The following is a 15,772-nucleotide window of genomic DNA, read 5'->3' on the forward strand; positions in this document are numbered from 1 at the left end:
TTCTGAAGGCAGTCTGGAGGGTCTGAGGGTCTTAAAAGTTTAAGATGCATGAATTCAGAACTCTCTAACATATTAATTGTAAACTTGTGATTTTTGTATGCCTATTTTTCCATATTAAAATAGGGACATACGGATGAAGTATTTGTGTTGGAGACTCACCCTTTTGATTCAAGGATTATGTTATCTGCAGGCCATGATGGCAATATCTTTATATGGGATATTACAAAGGGCAACAAAACTAAGCATTATTTTAACATGGTAAGATCAAATTATTATATATTCCTCTGCCTTTTTTAGGATATGCAACATGTTTGAGCAATTGTGATCAGAGCATCTTCTCTCCCCCACTCTTCTCACTTTTGGGGCTTCTAAAATGGTGGTTTGACTTTAATTTGGCCCTGTTGGTCTTGAAAGCCCTTACCCTGTGTAGTCCCTTGTCATATTTAGGCCAGCACCTCAAGGCTCATTCTGACAAGTAATTACATTGTTAGCTGTGTCTTTAAGAATGCTACTGTCATTTAAGTCAGCAAGTGACGGTTCCTTTTTTTTATGGTTCGCCAAACTATATGGAGCTCACTTTATTCTTGACAGGTGTCTTAGCCCATCCTTCTCCACTTTTAAATAACTTATTTTTTCCCCAAGTTGTGCTAGTATAACCACTGTTCACACTTTTTTTGTTCCTTTCTAGATGTAGACAATAAGGGATTGGCTTTGTATCTTGCATTTTGTCTTGAGGATATATTTGTAAAGTGCTATAGCAGTGAGGTGCTTTAAAAAGTAGCATATGATATTAGTGTCTTTGTTAAAAAATATAAAGCTTTGTAAAAAGCATGTTTTTAGCTATTGTAGTTCAAATTACAGTAGATCCACAACCTTAAATAAGTCTCTCTTAAAATTTGGACCTATCTAGGAAATGAAATAGCTGACTATACATTCTTGATTTTGCAGTCTAAATATAATTTTATGTTCCTCTTTATTTATACTGAGAATAGGTTACATATGGTAGAGACCTAGGATAAATCTCTAAATTTCTCATATTCCCCTCTCAGCCGTATTTGGTGGTACGTTACTTGATGGGGCCCAAGCTTGTAATCACATCTGCATGGGTGAATACTGCTGCTTTGCAAAGTGGAGCTGATTTCAGAGAGACTCTACAGGTGTTAAGGGTCTTTCGATGCAGATCCAGTTCCAAGATCGGAGTCCTAATTATCATGTAATGAGGAATGTTAAATAAACTGAATGTCACAAAAAAAAAATTCATTGTAACATATAGTAGGAGAAACATGACCTTGTTTTTAAATAACAGGGAGTCTCTGATAATTGAAGTTTGGATAAGGCTGTACAATATTGCTTGTTTCAAAAAATATGACACAGCCTACCTTGAGTTTCATTTCTTCAATCTAGATTGAAGGACAAGGACATGGCGCTGTTTTTGACTGCAAGTTTTCATCAGATGGACAACATTTTGCCTGTACAGATTCTCATGGGCATCTGTTGATATTTGGTTTTGGGTGTAACAAGCCTTATGAAAAGGTAAGTTCAGGTTTCAGTTACCATTTGTGATGATGACTAGAGAAATAAATGAATTCATGTGAAAAATATACTGCAAACTTGGATATATGTATTTACTATCTTGACTTCTGGTTTGCTTTTTTTTGCTTTGCTTAATAAGCAGTTATTTTTCTCTTAGAAGAATGTCTGAAGTGCCAGTCTATAGTAAAACAAACATTCTGTTTAAAAAAAAAAAATTACTACTCTTGTTCCAAATTTATCATTTGAGGGTTTTTTTTCCTAACTCTCCTACCTATTCAACTTGGGATCAAAAAGGGAAAAGTGGTTCATTTCTTCTTGCTTATCACCATCAGTAATAAAAGTTTGGACTGTTAGCTCTTTGACACTTTTTTGCACTCCTATTTTACTTCAGTGCAGTTACTTGGATGTAACTGAAGGCTTAATTTTGATTGCAGAATCTTTGTTTCTGCTGCTAATTCTTGATGAAGAAAGAACCTTGCCTGACTTTGAGATCCCATAGCAAATTTGTTGGTCAGCAGTTGAAGAACCATATGTTTAGATGGAAACAAAGCAAATGTTTGCTAAATGTTAAATTAAAAAATGGAAATTTGCTGTTTTATAGTTACTTTTCAGGGTAGAGCAGCGATTTTATTTAATATAAGATTGCAGAACTTTCAATGTATTATCCTCTCAAAGATCAACATACTGAATACTTTTAACTGCTTGCGTATCAATATTCCTTTCTTTTATGAGGGATATGATGTCGTCAGAGCAACACAAATCTAGGATGACATAGGATCTTTGTGTGGTGTTTTTCCTTTTGAGAACTTGGTCTCTGTACCAGGGATTGGCAACCTTTGGCACGCGGCTCGCCAAGGTAAGCCCCCTGGTGGGCCGGGCTGGTTTGTTTACCTGCCGCATGTGCACATTCGGCCGATCGCAATTCCCACTGGCCGCGGTTTGCTGTCGGAGGCCAATGGGGGCTGCGGGAAGCAGTGTGGGCCGAGGGATGTGCTAGCTGCCGCTTTCTGCCACTTCATAGGCCTGGAGCAGTGAAGCGCGGCCAGTGGGAGCCGCAATCGGCCAAACCTGCGGATGCGGCAGGTAAACAAACCAGCCTGGCCTGTCAGGTGGCTTGCCCTGGTGAGCCACGTGCTAAAGGTTGCAATCCCTACTTTATACCAGTTATCAGGGGGTTGCCGTGGTAGTCTGTATCCACAAAAACAAGGAATATGGTGGCACCTTAAAGACTAACAGATTTATTTGGGCATAAGCTTTCGTAGGTGAAAAGAAGTGGAAGAAAAAAGGAAGTGAAGTGTGTTTTTTACCCATGAAAGCTTATGCCCAAATAAATCTATTAGTTTTTAAGGTGCCACCTGACTCTGTTGTTTCTATATCCATTGTCGCAGTAGGAGGTAAACTTAGTATAAATTTCTTCTGCATACAAGTTCTTTAACATACCTTTTTTTCAAGTTGATAATATGCAAGCTTCATTCCAGATTCCTGATCAGATGTTCTTCCACACTGACTACCGACCATTGATTCGAGACGCTAACAATTATGTCCTAGATGAGCAGACACAACAGGCTCCTCATCTCATGCCACCTCCGTTCTTAGTAGATGTGGATGGAAACCCTCATCCAACAAAATACCAGAGATTAGTACCAGGAAGAGAGAACTGTGCAGACGAACATTTGATTCCTCAACTGGGATATATAGCAACAAGTAAGAACAGTAATTTCAACTTCGGGATCTGTCTGTGTCTGATTGGACTTTGGAATCATTACATTCTTTTGAATAGGAAAAGATTAATGTTCTACATTTACCTCGAAGTTATTTATATATTTTACTTGAGATTTATGTAGTTGGGTTTTAATGCAACTGTAATATATTGTCGTGTAACACAAATGTCTATTGGATGTAATATTGTCTGATCAAGAGTATTTGCTATAGTTTCAGCTTCTAGTTGCTGGTTTACAAAGAAGCTATAATCACTAATACACTGACAGGTAATGAAGGTGGTGGTTTAGCTCAAATTGAAAAGGTGTGAGTTCTTTGGAACAAAATATTTCATCTGTCTAGTGTATTTTAGTTTATAACTGGTTTCCTGGCTGTATGCAACCATAGCATGGGTATGCAAGAATCAGTAAAGAAGTTTGAGACACATTACAATTAAGACACATTAAGAGACAATATTACAAACAATAACAAAAAAATCTTTGCCTGTGGTATGGGTAACATCTTAAAATTGACAGTTTCTTAATCTAATTTGCTTTTATGTTGTTGCTCCAGACTAATAAATGCAAAGAGTAAACAGTGGAAAATAGTCTGTTTCACGTTTTTATGGAGGTTTTTTGGTTAATTTCATTTTCTGATGCCATATTTGGGTTGCCGCTGTTGCAGGGCATATATGTTTTTTAAAACTCATGAATTATTTCTGTTCATTTTAGGTTTGGTAAATGTGTCCTTTTTAAAATATTAAGTAATATAAATAACTTGTGGATGACTATCCACGTTATGCTTCAGAATTATCCTCAAGTACTCAGTTTTAGAAGAGCTTAATTTTTAAGCTGTACTGTGAAGGTGATCAGCACAGCCAACTTTAGGTCTATGGCAGTTAACCAGTTTGCTTGTGGTTTGTATTAAATTTGCCAGGTGATGGAGAGGTTGTTGAGCAAGTGATAGGCCAGCAAACTGTTGACCAGGATGAACAAAATCTGGAACCCAACATTCTTGATGGCATGATAAGACAATTACAGCTACAGCAAGACCAAAGAACTGGATCAGATCAAGAAGTTGTTCCAAATGGACTACAGAATAGGGAAGGAACGCCTAGCAGAGGTCAGTAACTACTGGTAAATATTTGTTTAGGTGTGGGGAGGGGTTTAGGTGTGGGGAGGGGGAAATCACTTCATCTGAAGAGTTTTTTGTGCTACTTTTGAGTATGAAATAGTCCACATGGGTTCTAGTCTAAAACTGGGATTTTTGCTGTGCCTTTTGGGCTAAAACACCTCCAGATACTTCTGTAAATGTATCTGAAAAGACTGAATCTCCAGCTTTTGGTACATACAACCTTAAACATACAAAAAGCGTTGATTTTGATTGCAGGCAGCTAAATATTTAAGGATATATGTAGAATACTGTAATATTTCAAGAGTTCTTGAAACTCATTTTTTACTTGTATTTTTCTAAAGTTTGCAAAATTGTCTTTTCATTGAGTAATGGTTTCTTTACCTTGTGGACTTCAAGTGGATTTAAAATGAACATAGGTCTGTTCAATGTGTATGTACCTATGACTATATAAGTGACATGGTATTTAGTTAGCTAGCTAGCTGTTGTTGCAAAATCAGCAGGAAAAACTCAAAACATCTTTCATATTGTGCTGCCTTTCATTAGGGTTTGAAAGTAGCAGTGGAAGTAATATAAAGATTTTTAAAACAGCTTGAAATCCCAGATATATTTATCACCAGAGAAGGCAATCCATTCACAAAGTTTCGATTCTTCAACATGTTTCCTGTGAGCTTTCTTTCGTTGGAGAATGTTTAATTTCTAATTTACAGTCAAACAATTGGGGCAAACTAGACACCAAAGCTGTCCGGTGGCAGAAGATTTTTTACTCTTTTATCTATTTTTTTTTTTTAAGGTTTTAGAAGGCCAAGTTTAGACATCCAGTCCCCCCCCAATATTGGTCTGCGTCGCAGTGGGCAAGTGGAAGGTGTACGTCAAATGCATCAGAATGCTCCACGAAGTCAAATTGCCACAGAGCGAGACCTTCAAGCTTGGAAACGAAGAGTAGTTGTACCAGAAATACCACTGCATTTATTCAGGTGTGTGAAAATCTAGCTGGCTCATATGAAGGACATTTTTTTTAAATGAGGTTGCTATCAATATTACCCCATACGTTTAACACCTTAATGTTCTTCTTTATTCACTGCTATTAGGCCTACGCTAAAAAATACTCTAGTGCAAATTGAAATTACTAAATATTAATTTCAGTTGCATTCAAAACTAAGTTGGAAAATGTATGTGAAATAAGGGTGAAGGGAGAACTAACTAGTTGGAAAATAACTTGAGCATGTAAGAGGGTTTACTGCAAACAATGAAGTATGTTCCAAAAGAATTGAAAGAGTAGTTAGGTTCACTGAATGCGCCTCATTTTCCAGAAAAGTGAGGGTTATAGGGTTACATTCAGTAACTTGGAAAGATTCAAAAAAATCTTTGGGAGGCTCCTGATCGACTCCTCTGCTGGTTTGAGTTGCTATCCATCAGCAACACAGGAGGAGCACTGCCTGAACAGGAGGCAACAGAAGGTTCTTGAAGACAGCTGGCTGCTGTTTTCGTACAGGAGCATTAAATGCCTAAGAGGAAGAGAAGGTGCATTTATTGCTGAGGATAAGAAACAGCAGCACTTGTAGCCAGAGGGGCTATAAAAAGCCTTTTTCCTTCATCCTAGCCTCAGAGCCAAGTGTCTGAAAAAGGGAAAGTGGGAACTCCTATTGTTGTCATCACCTGCTTGCAAAGCCTGGTGATTGTAGAGAGGAAACCCACGGCCAGACTAACCCGCGGCATTGGCGGGTTAAAATCGATTGCTCGGGGATCGATATATCGCGTCTAGTCTGGACGCGATGTATCGATCCCTGAGCGCGCTTACATCGATTCCGGAACTCCATCTACCCGAGCGGAGTTCCGGAATCGACATGGAGAGCCGCGGACATCGATGCTGCGCCATCTGGACGGGTGAGTACCTCTATTTTAGAAATTCGACTTCAGCTACGTTATTCACGTAGCTGAAGTTGCGTATCTAAAATCGATTTTAATACCCTAGTCTGGACGTGAGGGAAGAGAAGCAAACCCTCTAGTGTTAAATGGTATCAGCTAAGATTACTTGGCCAGCATGTTCAAAAGAAAAATCTAGAAACCTGTTCCTTTGCAAACAGAAAATATGTTCTTGGTGCCTATCACTACATGGTGCCTGTTAGCGTGATTCAAGTAGTGTAGATGGGACCAAAAAGATGTGTAATGGAGGTGATCTATCCGTATGTTTGAGCCTACTTCTATTGATGGGACCATAGATTGAAAATGGGGGGAGGGAGAGGGAAGGGGAAAGTAATTTCATCCTACAAGGGATAGTGGTGAATTTGGGAGAAAAATCTTCTTGCAAATCCTTCTTATCAATGTGTGAGGAGAGTTTTTTCTTTATGAATTGATAGCTATATAAAAGCCTTAAATATGAAGAAACAATAGAATTTCTCCATCATGTTATAACCATTCCAAGAGAGAATAAAATTTGGACATTTAAACTGTCAATTTTGCTAGGTCCAGTGTCAGAATATAAAGTATTTTAAAGAAGACAAACCTGTAACTACTCAATTTGCTTTCATAATTGTGATTTTTACTTTTATTTTGACAAGTTTCAAAAATCTCTTGTAGAAAACAAGAGGAGTACCGGATTGCAAAAGGAGAGGAAGAGAGAGAGCTCTATGCAACCGAGAGGAAAAGGAAGACATTCCAGTTCTCAGAAAAGGTATGAAACAGAAACAGTGAATGATGAGCTCTTAACATCTGCATGAGAGAGCCGCAAGTTGAAAAAGTACCTACGCGTCTCTGGAGATACCATCTTACAGGATTCTCCCAGACCCCAATGCCCCATTTTTCTGGTAAATTTTTTATTTTATGGTGACTCCCTTGAATTGGTGTGTGTTTTTTCTGGGAGTTTGACCTTCCTCCATCCACTGACTGGAACTTGGTTGGCAGCTTGTCTGACAGTCAAGAGCGGGCCTGGATTGGACTTGATGTTGCTATTTATTGTATTAAAGGATTCAAGACTGTATAGATAGGGCAGTTTTCCCAGTCACATACAGTACTAATGAGTGTAAAAATAGTGAGAATCCTCCAGGATGATATCTTCAGAGTTCATAGAAATTAATCAGAATAGTAGTCTAGTATCACTTTTCTTTTGCAGATTACTTTGTGGATTTGACGGCATTTTGTGTGCAATCAGTTTCAGGGTTATTCCTAGATAGTCAGTCAGTCAGTCAGTTTTTCCTTTTCTGTTGTTCGTTGGAAAGGCCCAAACAAGACAGAATGGTTTAAATAGGAAAACATGATTGTAAAACTGTAAGCCAAAATTAGCAGGGCGATTTGGTGACAGGTAAAATATCTAGTTACCGTTAACCTTTTTTTTTTTTTAATTGAGTAGATTTCAAATTGGTATGCTACTAATGGTAAATGAAATGGTGGATTTGCAGCAAGTTCTATTAGGTTGTAAAATAACCACTATCAATTTATAATAACTTTTTAAAAAATTGAACCTTGAAAGTGGCCAGCCTTTCTCACCAATTCAGAAGAACGATTTCTTGTTTTGATCTATATTGTCAAAATAACAGTTTATTTTTATATTTAAAACAACTCCTTGTTTTTGGCTTACCTTTCTTTATAGTTGCATTGATTGTATCTTCTCATATGACATTATTTTTTCTTTAATTTCATAAATTGGCCCTCAATTCCGCAGCAGATAAACTACAGAATAAACTAGGAGTCCTGTTTATGTAAATAATCAATTTCACTACACAACTATAATTACTGTTTAAAACTTTTTTTAAAACTTATGACATTAGGATTTTGACTCTACCTTAAGATGTACCACATTTAAACAAAAAGTGGGAACTCTGAATAGCTTGTTAGACCTCAGCTCTTCAAGAATAGATACTCTTCACGTTCGTGTATGTTCACAATATTTGTTACAAGTCTATAAAATTTTCTTTCATATTGCAAAGCTATATTTAACTTATGTATTTATGCAGAAATTGAATTGCATTAATTCAGCATTGTATCTTTCTCTGTAACACCTTACTTTTTACTTCTGCATAAATTAGAGTGACTCTGAAGCTTCACTGATACAATCCAAGCGTAGACTACATAGGCGTAAATATCCAAGTTATCGAACACGGAATAACACAGAACAACTTGATTCATCTGATGAGGAAAGGGATGACTGTTTTGGCTTTATAAACCAGGTGAGTGCTTTTCCAAATTCTTCAATTTAGTAACTGGAGTTAGTGGAAAGTATCATGAAAGTTTCATAAAATGTCAGATTTCTGTTGCAGAAAGTGCATGCATCCCTGTTTTACAAGAACAAATATTTCTATAATATGTTAACTGTCAACAGATATTATGAGTGCTCTAGATTGCCCAACACTTCTGTTATAAAACCTTGCTTTCAGTTGTTTATAAATACTGTGCCAAACTCTGTTGGGCTATTATTTTCCATGCCAGTCATCTGCCTCAGGTTGAACACTTCTGAAAGTTTCAGCAAAAATAGCTTACCCATTTCCAAGAACGAGATTTGCAAAACAACATATTTTTTCCTATTGTTAAAAAACAAAACAAAAAAATCCTCAATTGTTTCATTGAGACACTCTAATGCCTTTATGCTTTGTAGTAGGGATTTGGAATTGGCTACCCCCTGGTTTCAGATGTCTTTTGTTGTTCTTTGGGAAAACTGCCAAAATGTATCCAAGTTTATAATTCTTCGAAAACAAGTATGTTTGCATATGCTCAGTAGTGACTTGGAATTTGGCAGCTAAATTCTCCAAAGATTCTGTCTGTGTTGGGCAGGGGTTGAGCAGGAGTTTCCCTATAAGTGCTGCTCCTGGCTGCGGTGGTGTTGGGCATAGGAACAAAAAGCAGTGAGACACTCTTGTGCCGCACCGTGTTGCCCCTCAAATGCAGAGGGAACAAGAGCCAAAGGTGGGGATTGAAGAACTGGGGCTGGGAAATATGGTAGTTGAAGCCAGGGGGAGAGACTGGTAGCTATGCTATGGGGTTGAATCAGGGTTGTGTATGAAGAGACTGTAGGAACCCTGCTTCATCTGTTGAAAGTCAAACAATGTATAGTGAATGAGGCAGGGAGTTGCAGGAGTAAAGGACAGTATCAGGGTTAAGGCAGTTGAATGCACAGGCAACCTTAATTCTGTCATTTCTTAACCTTGAGTGCTTGACTCTGCAACCTTAATTATTTTCTTTTAACGTGTGTTTTGTGTAGTATGCTGTAGGATACAACCTGAGTCATGATCAGCTCATGCTGATACCAAGTTACTAGGTCTATTTAAAAAAGCAGTCCTTAAATTCACAATGTGCTATTGCTCCTAGGAATCTGAAATTCACCTGGGCAGAAATTGCAGGAAATATTAAAACTTCTGCAGTATATTGGGGGATATTTCACATACTGTGTAATCCATTTTGTATTTAAATATACATTGTTTTACTTTAAAAAAAAAATTGAATACAAGGCCAGTCAATATGCTGAAAATCTACAAAATCACCATGCCCATCCTGTATGAAATATTTAAGGAAAACAAATTTACAGTTTGTTTTTATGGGGAGGAGGGGCATGGTATTTTTCCATTTGTGGATCCCCTTCCTCTATCACTTTAAATTCTTCTTTTGCATGCTAAGTGAGCCAGGTTCTGTCATAGACTCTTGATGTCCTCATGAAGTCAGTGTAAGATATATTAATACTCATTTTGAAATATAATTTGCAATCTTGCAAAGCGTGTGCAATCAAAGAGTGCTAAGGAATTCATAGGCAAAAAAGTGAGGCTACCACTGGGAAGGGGGCTGTTGTAGCCTTGGAAACCACTGGAACAGTTTTTATGGCCCATGTGTTTCTGTACAGTCTAATCATGCTGAATAATTTAATGTACAGTGCTAGTTTGTATTAGTATTGAGGAAGTCAGCTCAAATAGAAATTAAAGAATTTTACTTCACTATTTTTAATAATTTGTTATTTTTTAACATAGTAAGGAGATCTCTTTTTAACTTGATATCTTCCCATCCCCTTATGGATGCTATCTTAGTGTTTAAAACAATATAGAACTTACAATATGCACTGCAAAAAAAAAAAATTTAGGATTGATAGTCAGCTAAACTTTTTTTTTTTTTTTTTTAAATCCAGGAAGCAGAAGAAAGTGAAGGCTCAGGTTCCTCTGATGAGGAGGAAGAATGGAAAAGTGACAAGAAAAGCAACAGTAACAGTTCTAGGTAAAAAAAAAAAAAATTTCCACTTTCTCACATAAGTCTCTCCTGACTGTTGTCAAGTTTTGTTTTTCAATGTCTACACAAATGTAGATTAAAATCTCCCATGTAAAGTTCTAGCATGATTAGGTTACTTGAAGAAATCCATTTTCTGAAAACACCCTGGGATTAGGGGCTTTTTACCAGCAATCAAGGAAGATGCTCAGTCAAGGGACGTGTGTGTGTGTGTGTGTGTGTGTGTGTGTGTGTGTGTGTGTGTGTGTGTGTGTGTGTGTGTGTAAAACAAGAAACCTCGCCAATATTCACTTCTTTACTCTTACTGAAATGGTTGTTTTTTAAAAAGTGAAACCACATTTTGTGTATGCTAAATACAAATATCTTGTTAAGGCAACGTTAAAGTTAAAAAGTTGATGTTCGAATTATCACAGTGACTTTTATCATCATTCATAGAAATGTAGGCCTGGAAGGGACCTTAAGAAGTCGAGTCCAGCCCTCTGCACTGAGGCAGTACCAAGTAAATTTCAACCATCCCTGACACATGTTTGTCTAATCTGTTCTTTTAAAACCTCCAGTGTTAGGAGATTCCACAGCCTCCCTTGGAAACCTATTCCAGGGCTTAACGACCCTTATAGTTAGAAAATTGTTCCTAATATCTAACCTAATCTCCCTTGCTGTAGATTAAGCCCATTACTACTATTTGTCCTAACTTCAGCGGTTATAGAGAACAATTGATCAGTCCTCTATATAACAGTTATTAAATATTTAAAGACTGTTATCAGGTCCCACCCCCCTGTCGTCTTTTCTCAAAACTAAACATGGCCAGTTTTTAACCTTTCCTCATAGCTCAGGTTTTCTAAACTTCTTATAATTTTTGTTGCTTTCCTTTGGACTCTCTCCAGTTTGTTCACATCTTTCCAAAAGTATGGCACCCAAAACTGGACACTGTACTCCAGCTGAGACCTGACCAATGCCAAATAGAGTGGGACAATTACCTCCCTTGACTTACATACAGCATGCTTGTTAATATACCTTAGAATATTAACCTTTTTCAAAACTGCATCACATTGATTCGTATTCAGTTTGTGATTCACTGTAGCCCCCAGATCCTTTTCAGGACTACTACCACCAAGTCAGTTATTCCCCATTTTGTAGTTGTGCATTGGATTTTATCCTTCCTAAGTGAAGTACTTTGCATTTGTCTTCATTAAATTTCATCTTGTTGAATTGAGGCCAGCTCTCCAATTTATCATAAGAAGTGCATAAGATAAATTAAGGACTCAGAAATCAGCAAATACAAAAGTTAAGTAGTCTGATACCACACTTTCTCAAATACAGTTTGTGAATGTAAGAATGTGTGGTGACATATATTGTTTTAATGTGAGAAATGCAGAATTTTTATTTCCTGATGTGAGTCTTCAGTGCATATTAAGGATCTGTGAATTTCCTTTATTTCCTGATGTGAGTCTTCAGTGCATATTAAGGATCTGTGAATAGTGAGTCCTTTTACATTTAATTTCATAGGCTTGTAAAGGAAAAAGTTGGAAGATGTCCCCAGTAGTAGGGCTAATAGACAAGGGAAAGCACAGGCAAGTTTCACCTTTTAATGTAATAACTGTGTCCTTTAAGAATTTATAGGCGTGATTTGGTTAATATCTGTTTTAAGCTGTGTACATGTTTCTGTGCCAGTGCAGAAGACTTAGTGATCCCAGAGTTTTCCAGCATTGTTCTTTGAGTAGATGCAGCCACGTATTCCAAGTAAAGTGACTGCACTCATGTTTGTAGCCCATCCCTTGGCTATATGAGGTAGTGCTGTCCTGACCACTGTTTCCTTCTCACCACTGGTCAGCTGAAGTCGGAGCTCTGTGTGGGTCTCGCTTCACAACCTCATAATTAGTATATAGCATACTGTTAGTGGCAGTCCTCCCCAGTGATGCCCTCACCTGAGTTCAAGCATTGCCATTTGTGGAGAGTGGAGATTCCTAACAGTGATCCCCACACATGGTGCTTGCCCTACCTTGGTGAAACTCATTTTAAGGAGCACTGTTTGATCTGCAGATCATTCAAAAAGAGGACTTACGTGGCACAGGACGTTTGCCTTAACTGCACCTGGTTAACTTGCACCTGGTTGAGCAATCCATGAGGCCTGACCCAGTACTGAAGCTTCTGACGCCTCATTGGTAGAGTGGAGGGAAGGGCAGACACCTCATACCACCAACTTTGGTTCCAGGCATCTGTTGAGGCTAGTACAATGAGAACAATGCTGGTACTGACAGTGTCAGTGGTGTTGACATACCAGACTGAGGCAGACCTACTTTGCCCTTTCGTCCTATCCTTGCTGCTGGTTCAAGACTTCAAGGCTGGTGTCCATGATAGCCCTTCAGCTGGAGTGTGCCGCTGAAGTCTCAGCACTGAACCACAAAGCACTCATTCTGGGGCTTGGTATGGACATAGTACCAGAGACAAGGGTACAAGGGTCTTCGGTACTGAGTCCGTCCTTGGCACCAACGCCGTCAACAACACAGATGGTTCCATACCAGGACCTGTTACGTCAGGTGGCCTTGTCGCTGGGTATTCATGTGGAGTTTCTCCAGGAGAATACCCATAAACTCGTGGACATTCTCCAATCCTCTGTCCCTGGGAGAGTGGCCCTTCCTATTAATGAGGCACGCCTTGATATCACTCATGGCCAGGTGGTTGGAGAAGAGCTATTTTGTGCCGGTACAGAGATAAAAAGGGTTTTATTCTCATCTGGCCCTGAACTCCCTGATGGTCACAGCCGTGAATGACAGGGCTCAGCAGAGCAGATTCAGGTCGTCCTCCAAGGACAGAAACTCAAAGTGCCTAGATCTTTTAGGCAGGAATATATACTTCTCATCATCACTGCAGATGAGGATCGTAAGCCAGCAAGTCCTGCTCGCCAAATATGACTTCCCCAATTGCTCAGCTATGGCCAAATTTAAGGAGCAGTTGCTTCAGGCTTCCCAGGATGCATTTCGATTGTTTTGTTGTTGAGGGCTGCTTAGTGGTAAAAAGTCATTGCAATCTGCCCTTCATGTGATGGACACTTTGTCAGGGTGATGGCCTTGGAAAATTACTAAGAGGAGGATTTCCTGGCTCTAGAACTCAGGAATTGCGCTGCATGTACAGCAAGCTATTGAGGACTTGCCGTTCAATTTATAAGGTCTTGTTTTTGGACACGACTGATGAAACCTTGCATTCCTTTAAGGCTTCATGGGCTACCCTAAGGTAGCTGGGGGTGTGTATGCCATCCACGCAGAGACACCATTACGGGGCACAGCAACAGCAGCCATACAGGCCACAGCACCCTTCCCGCCAAGACATTGAGTCTACCCCAGGACGACGAGTAAGTCTCACAAGAGGAAGCTCTCGAGCTTGGGGCCTGGCCTCTCTGCACACCTTCCTTTTGATATCTGGGAAGCACACATTTTGACTTGTTGGTCTAGAACCCTGTTCCAGTTGTTGTTTTTCCCTTGTCATCCACTCGTTCCTTTGGGGACAGGCTGTCCCGCTTTTACAATGCCTGGGTCTTGATAATGTCTGACCACTGTGTCCTACACACTGTCAGATCAGGTTATGCCAACCAGTTTGTCTCCACACCCACACCCCCTCTCCATCCTTCTTTAAGGGTCCCTATCATGAGATGCTGCTCTTCAAGCAGGTCAGCTCTCTGGTAGCATTGGGAGTGGTGGAGGAGGTTCTGTGAGAATGCTACAGTTGTGAGTTTTACTCCCAGTATTTCCTGATACTGAAATCCAAGGATGGGATGAGGCCTGTCCTTGACCTCCGTGAACTCAGCAAATTAATCATGCACATGAAGTTCTGTGTGGTCACTCTATCAGCTGTCCTCCCTGTTGTGTCTCAGAATGAGTGGTTCACTGTTGTGGACTTTGCAGATGCCTACTTTCATGTGGTCATTCTGCCGAGTTACAGGAAGTCTCTTCGCTTAAAGGTAGGAGACTGCCACTTTCAGTACACAGTTCTCCTGCCTGGGCTCTCTTCTGTCCCCTGGGTTTTCACCAAATGAATGGCAGTGGTCATGGTGTACCTCAGGAGGAAGAGAATCCGTATCTTCCCCTATGTTGATGACTGGCTGCTGAAGGTAGCTCCAGAGAGTAGGTTTTCGCCCACGCCGACACCACGCTATGCTTACTCGACCATTTGGGTCTCAATCTAAACACCATGAAGTTGACCTCCACTTCCACTCAGCAAATAGTTCACTGGGGCCCTGTTAGATTCCATGAGGCCAAGGGCATTCCTGTTGACCAACTGCTTTCAGACGATTCACTAGCTGTGTCTCAGTTTGCAATCATAACCATCCACCACAGTCTGCATGTGCCTGAGCCTGCCTGTTGGGCCACATGTCTGCACGTAGTCTATCTTGCCAGATGTGGCTCAGGATGGTTTACTGCCCTGCCCCACATTCTCTAGGCAGGTTGGTTCGCCTTCCTTCGTCAGTCCTGCAGTCCTTGCTCTGGTGGGACTCTCCATGTATTATGGTCAAGAAGTCACCTTCGCTCAGCCTTTTCTGATCAAGTTATTGGTTACCGTCACGTTCCTTCTGGGTTGGGGAGCACATCTGGACTTGCTGCAGTTGCAGGATCTGTGATCAGAACAGAAGGCCTTACTCCATATCAGTATGTTGAGCTTCGGGCCGTCCACAATGCGTGTTATGCCTTCCAGGACCAGATCAGGCATTTAGTATGTATTATATGAACAGATAAGAGGGCGCTCACTCCAGATCATTCTGCCTGGAGGTGATCAACATGTGGCAGTTCTGTATTGAAGAGACATCACCCAGATAACTGTTCCCATACCAGGGGTCAAGAACCGTCTTGCTGATCATCTCACCAGGGATTTTTTTCCCAACCATGAGTGGTCCTTAAAGACCGAAGTCTTTTGGCTGATGATCACAATGTGGGGCGTTCCCACAATTGACCTCTTTGACGAGGGAAAACAGAAAGTGTTGCCTATTCTGCTTTCAGGAGGGACTCATCTTGTGTGCTCTCTCTCTGATGCCTTGCACTGCAGCTGGAAGTCGACTCTGCTGTATGCATCCCCTCCTATCCCAGTCCTTCCCCAGGTCGTCATCAAGCTGAAGGTGACTTGAGCTAGACGCATCCTCATTGCCCTGGCATGACTGAAGCAGCACTGGTTCTCAGATCTCCTCACTCTGTCTGTTCAGCCTCCCATGCTGCTTCCTCTT

General features: G+C 40.0%; 1 protein-coding gene across 4 annotated transcripts in view; it reads left to right on the forward strand.

Annotated features, from left to right (window-relative positions):
• BRWD1 (bromodomain and WD repeat domain containing 1) overlaps window positions 1-15,772 on the forward strand; it is a 134,477-nt gene that overhangs the window by 32,869 nt on the left and 85,836 nt on the right. For all 4 annotated transcript variants that reach the window (XM_030577639.1, XM_030577632.1, XM_030577624.1 and 1 more), the window contains 8 exons: window positions 124-258; window positions 1,405-1,533; window positions 3,012-3,237; window positions 4,168-4,353; window positions 5,156-5,339; window positions 6,943-7,036; window positions 8,388-8,528; window positions 10,469-10,554. In XM_030577639.1, coding sequence (XP_030433499.1) covers window positions 124-258; window positions 1,405-1,533; window positions 3,012-3,237; window positions 4,168-4,353; window positions 5,156-5,339; window positions 6,943-7,036; window positions 8,388-8,528; window positions 10,469-10,554 — 1,181 coding nt within the window. The remainder of the gene's footprint in view (window positions 1-123; window positions 259-1,404; window positions 1,534-3,011; window positions 3,238-4,167; window positions 4,354-5,155; window positions 5,340-6,942; window positions 7,037-8,387; window positions 8,529-10,468; window positions 10,555-15,772) is intronic.

Source organism: Gopherus evgoodei, chromosome 1, assembly GCF_007399415.2.
Source record: "Gopherus evgoodei ecotype Sinaloan lineage chromosome 1, rGopEvg1_v1.p, whole genome shotgun sequence".
Taxonomy (NCBI): domain Eukaryota; kingdom Metazoa; phylum Chordata; order Testudines; family Testudinidae; genus Gopherus; species Gopherus evgoodei.